Consider the following 15,141-nt stretch of genomic DNA (forward strand, 5'->3'; position numbering starts at 1 on the left):
CATCTATCTTTACTCACTTGTCTCTGTCTGTCTTGTAGCCCCCCTTTCATCGTTTGTTTGCTTACTTTGCATACTTTGCTTGCATCCCCCCGTCCCCCCCAGCTTTGCGGCAAATTCGCCCGGTTTCATAGCTTTCATCGTTGATATCGTTTCCATAGCACATCTTAGAGAGCCCTGGATCGGCTCAGTTGAGAAGCTCTGTGGAGTGCGAAGCATAGATCTAGCTGACGAGTGCGGGCTAGGGCACTCCCCGTTCCATCGTTTTTTTGCGATAGTTTGAACGTGGGGGGAGCGTGTGTGTGAGGATAGGAGGTTGTGCTGCTTGGCGGTTTGTGTGTTATGGGTGGTTTGTTAGGGGAGGGATTGGGAGGAGAGTGTTGTGGTAATCGAGGACGAAGTGGGTGGAAGGGTTTGTGAGGCATTGGGTTTGCGAGTACTTGAATGTGATCGAATTTGCCAATTCAGTGAGCGTTTCACGTTAGTTGACGAAAGTGGGCGAGCTTGGTTCGCGTGGTACAATCCGACTTGTGTGCCGTGTTGACGTTCTTAGAGGAATTGCACGACGTCTGGGTGATCAGATTTCAGTTCTCTATCAAAGGCTGAGTTTCGGGTTCATATATATCAAATCCCCCTCCCCTCTTGTTTTCGAGTTGGAGATCGAGGAAGAGAGGGTTCCGGGCTTTGAGAAGAGTTGGCGAGCCAATGCACGAATGCACAAAATATTCAATCTACCAATGCAGTGATCGACGAATGGTTCATAATTTACCAATGCAGCGTGCGCAACGCCTATACGAAGGGAGAGTTCGTGGATTCTTGCTGCCAGGAAAGAAGAGGTGTGAGACTCGGGTTGCGTGTGAGGGGTGAGGAAAGTGAGGTGATAGATCGAGAGTGAGGTAAATCTGAAGAGGAGATTATCTTTGAACCCGCGATTGTGTGGCGCGAATATTTTTGGATTCTGGTAAGAGATCCAGCGATGTTTCTCGAAACAGGGTACAAGCGGGTGGGTGCACTGCGCACTACCTGGGGAGGACCTTTCCCTGCCATGGAGAACCGAAGTCCCAGGGTTGCAGATGATGGAGACCACCAGCGGGCTGCAGTGGAATTTGTAATGGAGCTCGCGGGTCAGCACACGGTTCCTGTGTCTGAAAAAATTGTGGGTTGTCATTCTCTCCTCCATGGCGACGAGATACCCGTGCCCATGTTTAATGTTGACTTCGACATGCGCTGCCTTCTCTGGAACAAGTGAGTGCTTCATTTATTGTGTTCTTACGCGCTTCTGTTTGCTTTGGTCTACAGCGATATCGCTCACACAGAGATGATGGCTACTTCGTCGTGAGACTTCTGCCTCTGGAAGCCACTGGGTTAGTTATCCGAGGATGCGTAGTTTTCCTGTAGATGAAGTAAGCATTGTCATGCTACGGGTGGTCCGAAGTGACTCCTAGGCCTACCACTTTCGTTGAATCTGGGTAAACTTGGCCTTGCTCTCTCGATAGCTTCTATCTTTCGTGGTGCTTCAGCATCTCTCTGCTACAAGGAATAAATACTGCACTTATCAGTTACTTAGTGTTCCTCGTTCTTAGTGTTGAACAACGCAGATAGTTTAGATCGCAACCTTGGGCTCTTACTGTTGTCTTTAAAACTATGGGATCGTAGTCTCTCGCGGCGCAAGGTGGTTCTTAAGTTCTTTCCCTTGGTGTTTCTTGTTGCTCGGGTACAGTAATTGTGCTTCTGGTGGAGGAATTCTGTGTATTGAAATCAGCCTTCGTACCCTATTTGCAGACGTGCGGCAGATCTGACCGGGTGGACAGAGTCGGAAATTTTTGCCATGCCAAGGTTTCTCGACGTGTTATTTGGTGTCCCCTCTTCCAGACGAAGAAACTTGGGGGAGTGTATTCTTAAAGGTGCACTTGATGACCAAAGAAATTCTCAGGAAGTTTGGGATCTTAAGACGAAATGGGGACACGACATCAAAGTACTCGTATCTGCGAGCCCTCCAGGTGTTGGCAAGCGTGCGGTTTCTGGAACGATCTGTGTTATTATGCCTATTGGCGCACCTGAGACCAAAGAATCTGGCTTTGAGGTGAATTGCAACGTCAAGGCCGTAGACGAAGTCAGCCACCTCGATCTCGAAGGTAAAGGACAGGTGCCTTTCTGTACATTGTGGTTGTCGTGCTCAGAGTGGCCCTTCGCATGTTTTCTGCATATAACTTTGCATAAATTCGCTACAGCACGACGAGTCGCTGATATTTACTCGCTTACTGCCGCAGATGATGAGCTTAGTAACGACGGTGGCAGCCCGCGAGACAGCGAGGACCAGTTCCTGGCAGCATTGGAGCAGCCTCCTTCTCCATACTCGGACAAGGGTGTTTGCTCTATGGAGATGTTTGCTGCCCAGAGGAACATATTTGCTGACCAAGTGCGTATGCAGTTGGAAGGGGAGGGCACGTCTGTGTGCTCCCAAGATTGGTGCAAGAGTGATCAAGGTTCCCAGTCCATGGTAGTGAACGTCGGCAGCGTTTTAGAACCAAGCAGCTTGACCCGTGCCCGGGTGATGGTTGTGGATCCACGACAGCGTGGTCGCAAATCTCTTACTCTTATGCTGGAACGTTGTGGCTTCGAAGTCTCCTGCGCGTGCAGTGGAACTGAAGCGAAGTGGCGGTTTGAGCAGAGTATGCAAGATCCTGAAGGCTTCTCTGTAATCTTCGTCAGTCTCTCTCTTGCAAGATCTGAGAATTATAGCCTAGTTCGTGAGATTCGTCGCAAGGAACAGTCTGAACCGGGGAACAGTTGCTTGACTACACCTGTTCTCATCGTGGCTGTTACTGATGTAGACAGGTATAATTCTTCTCATGCTCTTCATGTTAAAGATCAGGGTGCATGCAGTACTGTTGAAGAATTTTACTCTAGAAAATGGTAGATTTGATCACGTTATTCCTTGTTTCAGGAAAGCTGTCATTTATTAGTGGATGATATTTGAAATTTTCATGTGCAGATGGGACATGTCAAGTATGGAATGCTTGAAGCAGAGGGATGCAGAAGCAGGTGTGGATGCAGTCATAAGTTGTCCATCCAGAGTCCAGCAGCTCAGGGACACATTGACAACATTGGGTGTATCAATTGATCATCTTGACTATGCCAACAAGTCCCCACGTGCTGCCTTCGCTTCCTGGAACAATCCACTGGTTTTGGCCAGATGAGATGACACCCTGTACAATGGCGTGCCATTGACTCTATTAGGTTCTCAGAATTCTTTGCAATATGTGCATGTAGTACTTTATCATATTTTTTTATATTTAGAATTGGACAACACACGCTTACATTTCCCTCTGGTTTCTTCCATCTTTTAAGTGAAGCGACCGATCCAGGCGGAGCCTACCCTTTTATGTGGCTGGGTGACGAACCTCCTCAACCCCTCCCATACAAAATTTTAGAGGCAGGCTCCTTGGGCGATAGAGTGAGAAATCTTTTGGTTTGTGTGCGAAGTTAAATCGTACTCGCTTCAATGACGGGCTGTACATCAGGTTGGAGTTCCTGAATTGCCAGCTTTTAGGAACTCAGGAGTAATCATATATTTCTTAGGTGCGGAGGGGAGGTCATTATTTAGGTCCTTGTAACGGATGACCATCGAGTTCTACACCATGGTCTTTCCTCTTGTGTACACACCTTGTTCCTCTGATCAATGACCGATACAGACCTCCATGTTTGGCCTCCGCTTTCCGATGTCCTTGCTTTCAACATGCTTGCCTGTCTTGTCGTCCTTGTCTCTCCCCCTCGGGAACTGGTTACACAGAAAGTTGTAGCAGAGTCAGCGAAAAAACTGTAAGATACTTTTAGCTGCACTGTTTATGGATTAGTTTAACAGCTGCAGACGCCATAGCTGCACTGATAATCCCAAGAAAATATAACTGAACTACTTCATGGGAAAGAGGCTGTTGGCACTGCTCAATAGATCCCTACTGCTGAGGGAAAGAAGATAACCCCAATTTTAAATCTACATTTCGGGTGTAGTTTAAGCAACGATGAGATAAGATTAGTTGTGGAATGACGGGAGCATAATTCCATCGAAGCCTGTGCAGTCAGCAATACCAGGTGGACCTGACGACTGTGTTCGGTAAACCTGGGGGCCGTAGCTCCACATCCTCTCCTCGCAGACTGTGCAGGCAGGCGATGGGTATGATCTCACTGACTCCTGTAATAAAGCCAGAGAAAAAGGAGCAACAGAAGTTAAAAAGAAATGGGAAATGTAGAATCGTGCACTGGTCACCAAGTCAACAAAGGGCATCAGGTAGCTCCCGTGCAACCAAGTTTGTTGAGAGCTTCCCGGATCTCCATCCTTCTCGATTATGAATCCGTGCAGGTAGGTATCTATCTGTCTGTATATCTATCTGTCCATTTGTGTATGTGTCTAATTTTCTGGCTATCTGTGTATGTGTCTATCTATCTGTCCATGTCCATGGGTGTGTGTGTGTGTATCTGTCTACCTATGAATGCTTCTATCTATTTATCTGTGTGGTGTGGTAGTCACAAATGAAGCCATTAACTGGGTTGGAATTCCCTCGAAAGACGAACAACTCTAGTCTAGGCAGTCTGACGGAGAGCGGAGATGATTTGTCCGATTGACATTAAAACCATGAAACAGATAGATGTTCTATAAAAAAATATACATACTAAAATTGACATACTTGGAAGTATAGATGGTGTGTATGTGATGGTGTCATATTCATTTAAAGAAACCAAAAAACAATGTGTTTGTTCTTGGGAATAGATAAATACTAGCAATATAGTTGAACCACATCTGTGCTGTATTGTAAATGTCAACTTATTTAACTAAATGTATTAAAAAAGAAGTCTAAAAGTTAATATTAAGTAATATTGAATAAATAACTTTATTATACATAAAAAAACATTATATATATCTACTCTACCTAATCCATTGCCAAGTCTTTCCGCAGCATGAAGCAAATGCTTCGTTTCACCCTTATGACGTAAATTGCCAATTGTTCATGCTTCGCATTTTCGCTCCCCAATAACTCTTTCATCAATCCACCAAAGTATACAAACTTTGTAGGCCACTTTGGAGGTGAATGTTGACTTCACTTCGCTTTGTGATTAGCGCGGGAATGCCAACACAAAGCTGTCTGGAAACTCTTATGGGGTTGGCTTAAAATTTGTGTGCTGAGCTTGAGCACCACACACAGTGCATGCAAAGGTCATAAGATTCAACTCTCAACATTGGGCTGTGGAACTGGAAGTCCAATCTCATGCGGTAAGAAACGCGGGAGTGAGACAATACATTAGTCTGTAGAAAGGGTCTTTGCGAAGCTGCATCATGGAGGGGAAAACAGGAGTTTGAGGTGAGTAGTTTCTGTCCTACATAAGAGTTGGTCCCACAGAAGATTTTGTTTTGTTGAGTACGGACCCACATGCACATCAAGTGTAATGCTTACCAACTACTCCGAAAGCTCTTGGAACTGCAGGTTTGCAGCTGTCCGAGGCCTGCAACCTGGCTGGTGCTTTGGTTCGTAATGAGCTAAAAAAACTCGCTAAAGTCAAAAAAATGTTCGAAACATCTGTAGATGTAAGTCCGCACTAGCCAAGTACAGAAACCTTCGTGGATTGAGAACATCCATCACAACACGCAATTTCTAATGGTAACGATGATTTCAATGGAAGACAAAAGCAAGTGGCAAGAGCATTGCGAGGACCTGGGTGTAAGCTTGGAGCAAAAGACTTATGCACAAATTTACTTCACACGGCAGTCTAGTATGCCATGATCACACGGTCGCGTCTATGATTGTATTTTGATGCACTTTATTTACTGGCTCTGGCCAACTTCAGAGACAGAGATCGCTTCAAATGAATCAACCTGAAAGAAAGATTGTACCTAAATGTAGACCATTTACACTCAACCCACTTGTCATATCGATTAAGTCTTAAATACATCTTCATGTCAGTCCTGTAGTGAGCCCTTTGGAACGAGATACAGAACTGTGAACATCAGAGTAAAGTAGGCATGCAGGCGTGTTACTGGGTGCCTGGCAATCGCACAATGCTTTGAAATGAATAGAGGGGTAGAAAACTAGCTATCGGGCATGACTTTGATATGGATACAACGGAGGTGGTGGTTTGTAATAGCTCGAGTTCGGATGGGCGGGAGATGAAATGCTGCCAGATGGTGAAGTCTCTGGACTCTCTGATATCTCAATAGGTGTAGGTAAGTGGCAGAGAAAGCTGCCTTGAATGTGGCCATTTGGACCTCCATTTGGATCTACAAAACAGAACACGTGCACATGTTTAAGCTGCAACAACCAGATAAGATCAGGAGCCCATTGTATAACATTATTCCAACAAACAAAAAAAACAAAACAAAACCAAGAAAAAATAAAAAGAACGATCCAATTACTAAAAAAGGACATCGCACAAACCAGCGTGTAAAAGAGAAGTATCTCACCGAAGAGTGTCTTGATGGATGGCCTCTTTGGCTTGCCCTTCTTCTTTAACTCCGCTGTTCAAGAAATATATCAATTAGCAACAATGCCCAACAAGAAACACAAAAATTTAGACAAAGATATATGAAAAAAAAACGCGTTACGTCACTGCAATAAACAGAGTAGGCAGGCGACCTAAAAAAAATGAATTTCCTCTGATTCATGCAAGACTCTGCAATACGGCTCCAGCAGAAAACAAACTTCAGGATTTTCGAACTGTGTTCAGGAACCTACCAATTCCAGGAACATTGGCATCCTGGACAATCTCAAAATTCTTGTAAGTGTACCCCACGAAGTTCACGTCCTTCGATGACAGCATCTGCGCTCATAAACCCTGATGTTGAATATTCCCTATTCCTCTAGACTTGAAGCCATTCGACACTCCAGTGACTTACAAACATGCAATTCTAACCTAAAATGTGCTCTGTGGCGCTGACCAAGGCCACCAGCTATTCAACTTGCAGCAGCCTAGGTAAGATAAATCTTAGAATATTTGAGAGATATGTGTACCTTTCTCCATGGTCCTGATCTTGTAGATGATGGTATCTGAGAGTCGCTCTGCAAATATCAAGTTTCAATGAGCGTCGTTGAGCTTAGTCTAATAAAAACAGATCATTATAGAGTACTAGAGAAGGTTATACTCCCTCACTACAACATGGGACCACAACAAGGTTGTTTAAGAACCAGAGATTTCTAAGATGTGAGTAGACATCGGTGCGCACAATCTAGACCAGTATCAGATACCCCTAGGCCATGTGTAAGATAATCGATTAGGTTGGACAGGAATGATGGTAAACCTCTTCGAACTTCTCAAAATTCTGAGTATCCAGCTCATCTTTCACCTCGGGTTTAAAAGCTGCCTCCATATCATACAGCTTATCCCAAGGCAATCCATGGTTTTTGAACCACGAATGATTCTGCGGCCACCACAATCACAGTGGTATGTGAGACTTGGGATTACAGAAGTGTTCAGAAAAGAAGATGCTATATTCTTAATCGGACCTTACGCAATCAGACAGTTTCCAAGAGTTAAGAGCACAACGCAGGTTTGCAGCAGTCAGCTTACATGAAATAAAAAATAAAATTTTAATATTTGTGTTAAGGTTAGCTTTTTCACAAAGCCAACACACCTTAATCTCAGGGACACCCCTGGTGCCAAGACGGTTCTCCACGTCACACAGCAATCTACTGATAAGATCTTTCGCTTCTGGTGTTAGCTTCGCTTCGTCCGGAAACTTCAAGTTATTTCTCCAGTTGACAATCTACTCCATCCCACATATCCCAGACTTTCAAGCACCAAGCATAACCCAATGCTTACAGTCTAATACTTGCAGCTAAGATCATACCAGAAATTTGGTAATACGCTGCTCAGGTTACAAACCTGAGATTTGCAAAACTAAAAGCACCACATCCATTTATAGAGCTTTTGGAAAAAATGAATGAACCCATGTAAATGAGTAAAGGTTGTTGCACACCTTGCGACAAGTTGTCATAGGTTCGTCAGAGTAAAATGGAGGGTAGCCAACTAGCATCTCGTACATGATTGCTCCAAGTGACCACCTGTAGGAAAACTTACGTTCAACCTTTTTGAACACAACAAGAACTTTATCAAGCTAAGCAAGTACATCATGAGCCAAGGATAAAAAGAGAAAGATTCAGGAGAACGACTTGTCACATACCAGTCACACTCCATCCCATAACCCTTCTTCAACAGGACTTCAGGAGCGATGTAGTCTGGAGTGCCGACTGTTGAATAGGCCTGATGAGCAAAACCTGGAATTAATACTTGATGTTTGACTAGTGGTCGAAAAATAAAAACCACAGGTCATATATCTAAAAAGAATGTACGCGCGTGAATTCTCGCGCGCAGGTACTGGAATACCATTTATTAACCATACGATCAAGGAGTAGTTTGGAGGAAAGAAGAATGCGCAGAAAAAGAAGAGGTAAACATACCAGCATGCGTCTATTCCTTTGCCAGTGTCGAAGCTGCTCCTGTTGTGTTCGCCTTGGTGCAGGGGATGCAGATCTGTGCTGCCTGGGATCTAAGGGATCCCTAGCGACATCCTGACTTTGCTCGTACTCTTGTAACGCAGGTAAGTTTGAGCAGTCCAAAGGCTTACAAAGACCAAAATCAGATAACTTCATGTGCCCGTTCTTATCCAAGAGCAAGTTGTCAGGTTTTATATCTCTGGTACAAAAACCAGCAGAAATTGGAGTGAAAACAGGAGTAAAAAGAAACAAGGCAAAATTTTCAGACAAGCAGGCAACAATGTGTACGAGAGAGCTCTACATTCTCAGGATTTTCTTTGTAATAAGCTTCATTTGAACTGCATTCTGTAGTGGGGATTCTAAAAATGTCCAAGTTAAAAAGATCACTAACAACGCAATTATATTTATCTCTGGAAAGAAAACTGTTGATAAAATCTAGCATGCTATTCACAACCTATGGAGTTAAGCCCCTCATGACTATAAGCAGGGATTACGACATCCCAAAATACCTATGTATGTAGTTATGCTTGTGGATTGACTCGATAGCCAAAACACATTGTCCAACATAAAATCTGGCTTCGTCTTCTGTAAGTGTATCCTTACGCATAAGGAGTGTCATCATATCTCCTCCTGGTAAGTATTCCATGATCAAGTACAAGTAATCCTCGTCTTGAAATGAACAATACAACTTCACAATACAGTTGCTGTCAACTTCAGCGAGTAGATTTCTCTCTGCTTTAACATGCTCTACCTGCCAAGACCACGTTGCGTTGAAAGCACATGGTTAAGTACAAGAAGGATAAGGTAAACTCCCTAAGAACTTGTATGCATATCAAGCATGAAAACAACGGAATAGGTGAAGATTAGAGCTTTACAGCTTCTTCAATGTTCCATGCTTCTAGCAACCGGTACTTCAAATAAAAATTAGATCACACAGACAACTTAAACGTATACACATGAATTACCTGGCCTCTTCGTAGCATCTCAGACTTCTTCAGCTTTTTCATAGCATACACAGTCGTACTTGATTTCTCCCTGCATAATCTCACCTGAGCATACATAAGACATAAGTTAATTTACTTGAGAAAGACATTACCTATGAACCAATATAGCTTCAAAGGTTCCGACAAAAAAGCTCGAGATTTCAACAGAGTCTGACGAAGCTCTTACTGGAACAGAAGAAACAATGACGCAACACTTTCAGGACTCGGACTATTGACAGCGCCAAGGGGCATGTCAATAAAAAAGTAGTGTAGGGACAGGATACCTCGCCAAATGCACCACGACCTATAATAGTTAACAGCTCAAAATCTTCTACTCCCATTTTGTGGCGCTGCAAGCGCATATACTCGGTTTCTTTCCTCTCCAGGTCCTTGAGAAGATTGTTTTGTTCTTCTTCTGTAACATCGGCATCTGCCAGCTTGCGCTCCAATGACCAACGTCTGAGGAAGTCCACCCATCAACTGTCGTGAGCACTAAGATTCTAAAAGGACCCAGTAAGACTCACAAGAAAACAGCCTTCTGAACTTTAACCCTTAAGATATCTCAGTGTTCATAAGGTTGTTTATATTTCATCATGTAAAATATTTCAACACCGGGTTATCTTGTGTTTACGAAATAGAATAAGCAGCCCATGGACCTCCAGCCTCCTCACTGTTTGCAGAAAGTGCTCCTTACACCCACGTCTCATCAGCGTGAGATCCCAAAAATAAAGACGAACCGAACTTTCATGGGGTAGAATGCCAACAAAGAAGAAATTGATTTCAGCAATGTTACCGTAATTTTCGTTCTTGCAGATTCTTCATTTGCGATTTGTAGTGGTTTTCAATGTACTGCTTCGCAGCTGCCACTTTCTGCCTGGTGATACTAGATGGCAACTCTTCACCTGCATCCAGGTCGGATCCAGCGGTCTTCACAAGGTCCTTGCCACTGTCTGATCCCGAGCCATTCTTCTTGGATTCACTGCTCTTCAGCCTGTCACCTCTAGACTGGAACCGATTAAACCAACTTCTTGTTTGCTCCATCTCAGACCTACTTGCGGCCTTATCTACTGCTCTCTATCCTTTATACGGTTAAACCACAAGACCATCTCTCTGTACCCCTATGCTCTACTCTCTGCTTTGTATCTCTACTTCTTAGCAGGTGCGACTTCCCTTAGCTCAGGTAGGTCTAATCCCATGCGCAATCTCAATGGCATTGATATTTCCAAGCTCCCAATCGTTCGCCGGGGTTTTCACACCTGAGTCTCAAATCCAGCTAGCGAGGTGAAATTACCGAGCACATGTAACTCTTCGACGCACTTGTAATTTCTCCAGCGGCAAATATTTCGAGTACCATGGCTGTGTTTCAGTCGAAAACATATTCATGTACGACGAAGAAGGATATTTGCAGTAACACGCGTAGGTACTTACGATCACATTAGTACCTGCGACTCTTAGGTTCACGAAGCCAGCAAGCAGGCTTAGAGACCGCCAAAACTTCCGGCGCTCCCTAAACAACCACGGACCGTACTAATGCGCACTTGCAAACTCAATTCTTAAGACCAGAATGTCTGCTAATCAGAGGCAGAAGCTTTCACAAAATCCAGTAGTCCAGAAACCACCTACACCTGCTCATAATTTCACCTTATTCTCATGAATCCGTCCCGAAACAAGTAACCCAGCAGCGTTAGGGTAGGGTTTTATCTCGCGAAATGGGCCCAATATCAACAGGATGATCCAGTAACGCCAGAGGGTTAAGGGCCACCCTAAAAAAAACCTCAAATAGAACGTCACCCGAGCTCAAGCTTCACCTCATTATCAGCAGTTTCAGATGAATGATGAGCGAGGGAGCGAGGAGAAAAAAAATGAGCGCAAGCAGAAGCCGAACCAACCCCAACAATCGCTCCGAGACGCTGTTTCTTTCAACTCGCACTTTTCAAAACACAAATTCCCCCTTCGTGAATTCCGCAGAGACCGAGAGCCCGAACAAACCTAAACAAACCTAAACAAACCCAATCTGCACAAGCCCTTTGGGACTAAGAGCCTCAATCCAGTGCAGCCAACGTCATCGAAAACCCCTCCACTAATGCTCTCAAAGCGATGAACAGTGGCGGGAATCAAGGGCGCGCGGCGTGTCAGACCAACCCCCCCTCCCCCCCCCTCCAGAACCCAGTTCTACACCGATTTCGGCGTCTCAAAGGTCGTAACAAATCGCGGGAGGCGAACGAAGACGGGAGGATCGATGCAAGAACTGTCTGCGCAATCGTGGAGAAGCGATTTCGGGCGGAAAAGTGTGGAACGAAGCAGCCGATTGTGCGACTTCTTCCGCAGCTCCATGCTCGGGGCAGAGGCTCCACAGTTCCCATTCCTCATCCTCCTCCCCAACGAATCGTCCATCTCCCTCGTCCAATACTACCCAACGAATCGTTCATCATCTTCGTCCCCTCCGGTGGGATGTCTGATGACGGAACCCTCCACAGAGAGTAGTTCGTCGCCCATTCTTCGCCTTCCTCGTCGAAGCTACATTTTGGAGTGACCCCTCGTTGAGCCTCACGACGAAAAGCCGAGTTCGCTGGGTGGTTTTCGTCCACCGAACGCGACGTATCGTTCGTTCTCCGATCCTTGTCCGTTCCCCTGGCGCCCCGACACGTTCAGTACGGCGTTCTCTTCAGGTTCACGCGTGAAGCTGGTCCCACGCCTTTCTCTATACGATTTCCAGAACTGGAACGGGATCCTATGACCATGGTCTCCCCCCTCCGACCGTGATTTCGGGTGGTCATAGGGTAGTTCACCGAATATTTTGGAACCCGTGATCAAAGCTAAAGTTTGTGGCATGGGTTGGATACAATTATGGGAATCAAAGCCTTTTCAATGAAAGCTATTTCTTGGAGAAGTTGGCAAAGAGAAGATTGTAATTTTATTTTCTTTTTCATTTTGAAAAAAGCATAAAGACATAGTAAAAAGAAAAAAGAAAAAAAACCTTGTGAGCAACACTAATCAAGAGTTTTTATTTGGAAAAGGTGATTTAATGTCTTTGTGATGTAGAAATGGATATTTTTAGTTGAGGACACCATGGTTGAAAATGATATCCTTTAAGAAATCGAAACAAGTTGACTAATGAAACATGATTCAAAAATATCATTTATTTTCAAGATGTTATATGAGACCTAGGACAAGCTTAGTTTTTTATGTCTTAGTTGAAACTCATGCACACATTACTGTTATTTACACATGTCTTCATTGCAATTTTGAATCCATATTCATGTGCATCACATGCTTGGGTTAATAATTGTAAGCATTTGAATTCATGTGTAAAAAGAAACTTATGTTTACATTTTTGTAATATGTATGCATGTGAGCTTATATTTTATTACCTGAAAATCAAATTGAAGCTTTTTTTTTAACTAATATATATTTGATCAAAAAAGTGAAAGTTTTATAAACTTGCTTTTAAAATTGCAATTATTAAAAATCATATTTAAAGGCTCTACACTAACTTTCAGACACTAATTTATTTTAACTTCCAAAGGGAGCACATTGAAACTTCACAACTTTAGAACTATATGATATTTTTTTGAACTTTATTAAAATGATAATATGCTACATTTTAATTCCTTGCAAGTTTTAAGTGTGCACGGGTATTTTACATTTAAGGACATATAAAGATGTGTACGTGCCTGCAATGAGTTGTAGAGTTTTTTTGCAGTTGTAATTCTTTTCTGCATTTGAAAAAATTCACATATCATGTTGATAGAATACATTCAAAGCATCAAAATTGATTACTATTTTTTAAAAAGGTAAAATACAATGCTGAGTTGGCGCATATGTGGCAATTCCTGCTGGACGACAATCCCATCACATCTACATTAAACCCAGTAGCTTATCACTGGTCTCTGTCCATTCATTCCACAACAAAACAAATTGCTAGCAGCAGCAACAACAACAACAACAGCAGCAATCAATGTTTTAAGGCTTATCCATGATGCAATTTGAGGTGGAGATGGAGCTTGAAGCCTGACTTGGGTTAAGAGCCTCTTGACAATTCTGAGGACACAGGTGACGTTCACCTCCAAATACAGCTTGTCACCTTCAAGGTAGCTTGATTGATATGGATTCTTCTCACCTGCAGCGTCAGAGGATTGATCATGTCCATTCTCACAATTATTTTCCACCCTTCTCAGACTCCTTTGGAAGCATGCCGTTGTCCCTTTCTTCGTTGTCGCAGACAGATTGTCCTCATGGTGAACAAACAAGATATATATATATATATATATATATATATTACTGGGTTCTGTACCAGTTGTGCAACAGCAAAGCAGCACATCCAGAACAGGCTGATGGTGCAAGTTATCAGAGTTAAAAGAGAGTGAGTCTCTCGCTGCAGCTTCACTGCCACTACCTCATCACAGCTGCAGCCTCCTTGACCGATTGTTCAGTGAAGAAATCAACTGTGCATCCTATGAATGGCATGAAAACGTTGATTCCGTTTGGTTGATCTCACTTGGTTAACTACCGTGTAGATAATTGAAGCTGATACTTGTACATGTATTGCTACAGATGTCATGGTTGCAACCCATTTACATGTTCACGCTTCCGAAAATAGAAAGATTCCAACACCTCAACTCCATGGATGTATAGTTTCAATTACTTTTGCAATAAATAAGGGTGATAGTGTGGCACCTGTGTAGAAGGAATAACTGCACAAGATTTGTGTACTCCCACACCATACATTTGTAAGTATGCCTCACAGCTAGGCTTCTTAAAAAAAAAAAAAAAAAAAAAAAAATGGATTGGAGTATAACACAAAAGCAAGACAGAGTTCACTACGTGTTGTGCATGAAGCTGAAGCTTGACCATGTGTATCTGATCCACAACTTCTGGAGTATAACACATAAACAGTGATCAACTCGTATTACATTACGTTGGTAGAATGTGATTATATGTTGGATATAGCGGAATATCGCAGTTGCTAAATCTCGACGAGTGCTTCACAGAGTGTAACAAGATGATTCCAAGGGTTTCAGATGTAGCTTAGTGTATCAAGGGATCTTAATTCAGGCAACTTATGCCGGGACTTATCTGTGCGTTTACCTTCGACGAAGAATGTGAGAAGACATATGAATATTTGCAGTGCTAGTATTTGCAGCTTCGTGTTTGTGGGCTCCAGTTTATCGTTGTAGCGAAGCTGTGATTGTTGAGGCGCTCATACCAATCGGGTCATGTTCGATTTAGGAAAGGTTTGATGTGATTGCTGTGGGTTGGAGTTTGGCAGCAGATAAGATATCCCAAGAACCTATTCCAGAAGCAATGCCCACTTAGAATATTACGTTACTCCAAATTGAAAAAGAAGCATTACGTCTCGTCAATATTAGCATCAATTACAACAGGTACTGCTACGGTAAAACTGCAAGACAGGCGACTTGCATAAAGAGTTCACAAAACACAAAGTTGAAACGGATTAATAAAGACTACAAATGAAAAATCACGTAAATCCTGGATCAACAACAAGATCGTCTCCATCCTAAATACCTCCTGACATTTTCAAGTCGAAGCTTAGAGCTTGGTGGCAAAAATTGTTCGTCCATGCTTCATTGAAACGTCAAACTATGTGAAAGAAAATTCCAATCAGCAATGTGAAAAAAATTGTCAAAATTTTAGTTAAGGAAGCTAACGTCCATATC

The 15,141-nt window shown here is 43.2% G+C and overlaps 2 protein-coding genes across 2 annotated transcripts; one reads left to right on the forward strand and one right to left on the reverse strand.

The window, feature by feature from the left end:
- LOC112289053 (uncharacterized) lies at positions 1 to 3,720 on the forward strand. The gene is made up of 4 exons (XM_024533992.3): positions 1 to 1,242; positions 1,780 to 2,132; positions 2,268 to 2,835; positions 2,993 to 3,720. The coding sequence occupies exons 1-4, from the start codon at positions 974 to 976 to the stop codon at positions 3,195 to 3,197; spliced, it is 1,395 nt and encodes a 464-aa protein (XP_024389760.1). The 5' UTR covers positions 1 to 973; the 3' UTR covers positions 3,198 to 3,720.
- A 2,071-nt stretch (positions 3,721 to 5,791) lies between these two features.
- LOC112289048 (uncharacterized) lies at positions 5,792 to 11,789 on the reverse strand. Its single transcript, XM_024533980.3, has 13 exons — positions 10,257 to 11,789; positions 9,748 to 9,922; positions 9,446 to 9,529; positions 8,990 to 9,231; positions 8,445 to 8,679; positions 8,168 to 8,247; positions 7,964 to 8,048; positions 7,619 to 7,750; positions 7,286 to 7,405; positions 6,999 to 7,046; positions 6,723 to 6,807; positions 6,452 to 6,505; positions 5,792 to 6,268 (listed from the first exon to the last, which is right to left on the reverse strand). The coding sequence occupies exons 1-13, from the start codon at positions 10,502 to 10,504 to the stop codon at positions 6,084 to 6,086; spliced, it is 1,773 nt and encodes a 590-aa protein (XP_024389748.1). The 5' UTR covers positions 10,505 to 11,789; the 3' UTR covers positions 5,792 to 6,083.
- Positions 11,790 to 15,141: the final 3,352 nt, after the last annotated feature.

This window comes from Physcomitrium patens, chromosome 1, assembly GCF_059467195.1.
Source record: "Physcomitrium patens ecotype Gransden chromosome 1, ASM5946719v1, whole genome shotgun sequence".
Taxonomy (NCBI): Eukaryota; Viridiplantae; Streptophyta; class Bryopsida; order Funariales; family Funariaceae; genus Physcomitrium; species Physcomitrium patens.

What these genes read in the sequence shown, in the direction of transcription:
- LOC112289053 (XM_024533992.3), top strand. Translation starts at nt 974, where the DNA reads ATGTTTCTCGAAACAGGGTACAAGCGGGTGGGTGCACTGCGCACTACC. An exon ending in CGCTGCCTTCTCTGGAACAA is followed by an intron (nt 1,243 to 1,779) that starts GTGAGTGCTTCA and finishes CCCTATTTGCAG; the next exon opens with ACGTGCGGCAGATCTGACCG. An exon ending in GCTGTTACTGATGTAGACAG is followed by an intron (nt 2,836 to 2,992) that starts GTATAATTCTTC and finishes TTTCATGTGCAG; the next exon opens with ATGGGACATGTCAAGTATGG.
- LOC112289048 (XM_024533980.3), bottom strand. Translation starts at nt 10,504, where the DNA reads ATGGAGCAAACAAGAAGTTGGTTTAATCGGTTCCAGTCTAGAGGTGAC. An exon ending in CTGCAAGAACGAAAATTACG is followed by an intron (nt 9,923 to 10,256) that starts GTAACATTGCTG and finishes GGACTTCCTCAG; the next exon opens with ACGTTGGTCATTGGAGCGCA. An exon ending in AGATGCTACGAAGAGGCCAG is followed by an intron (nt 9,232 to 9,445) that starts GTAATTCATGTG and finishes TGGTCTTGGCAG; the next exon opens with GTAGAGCATGTTAAAGCAGA.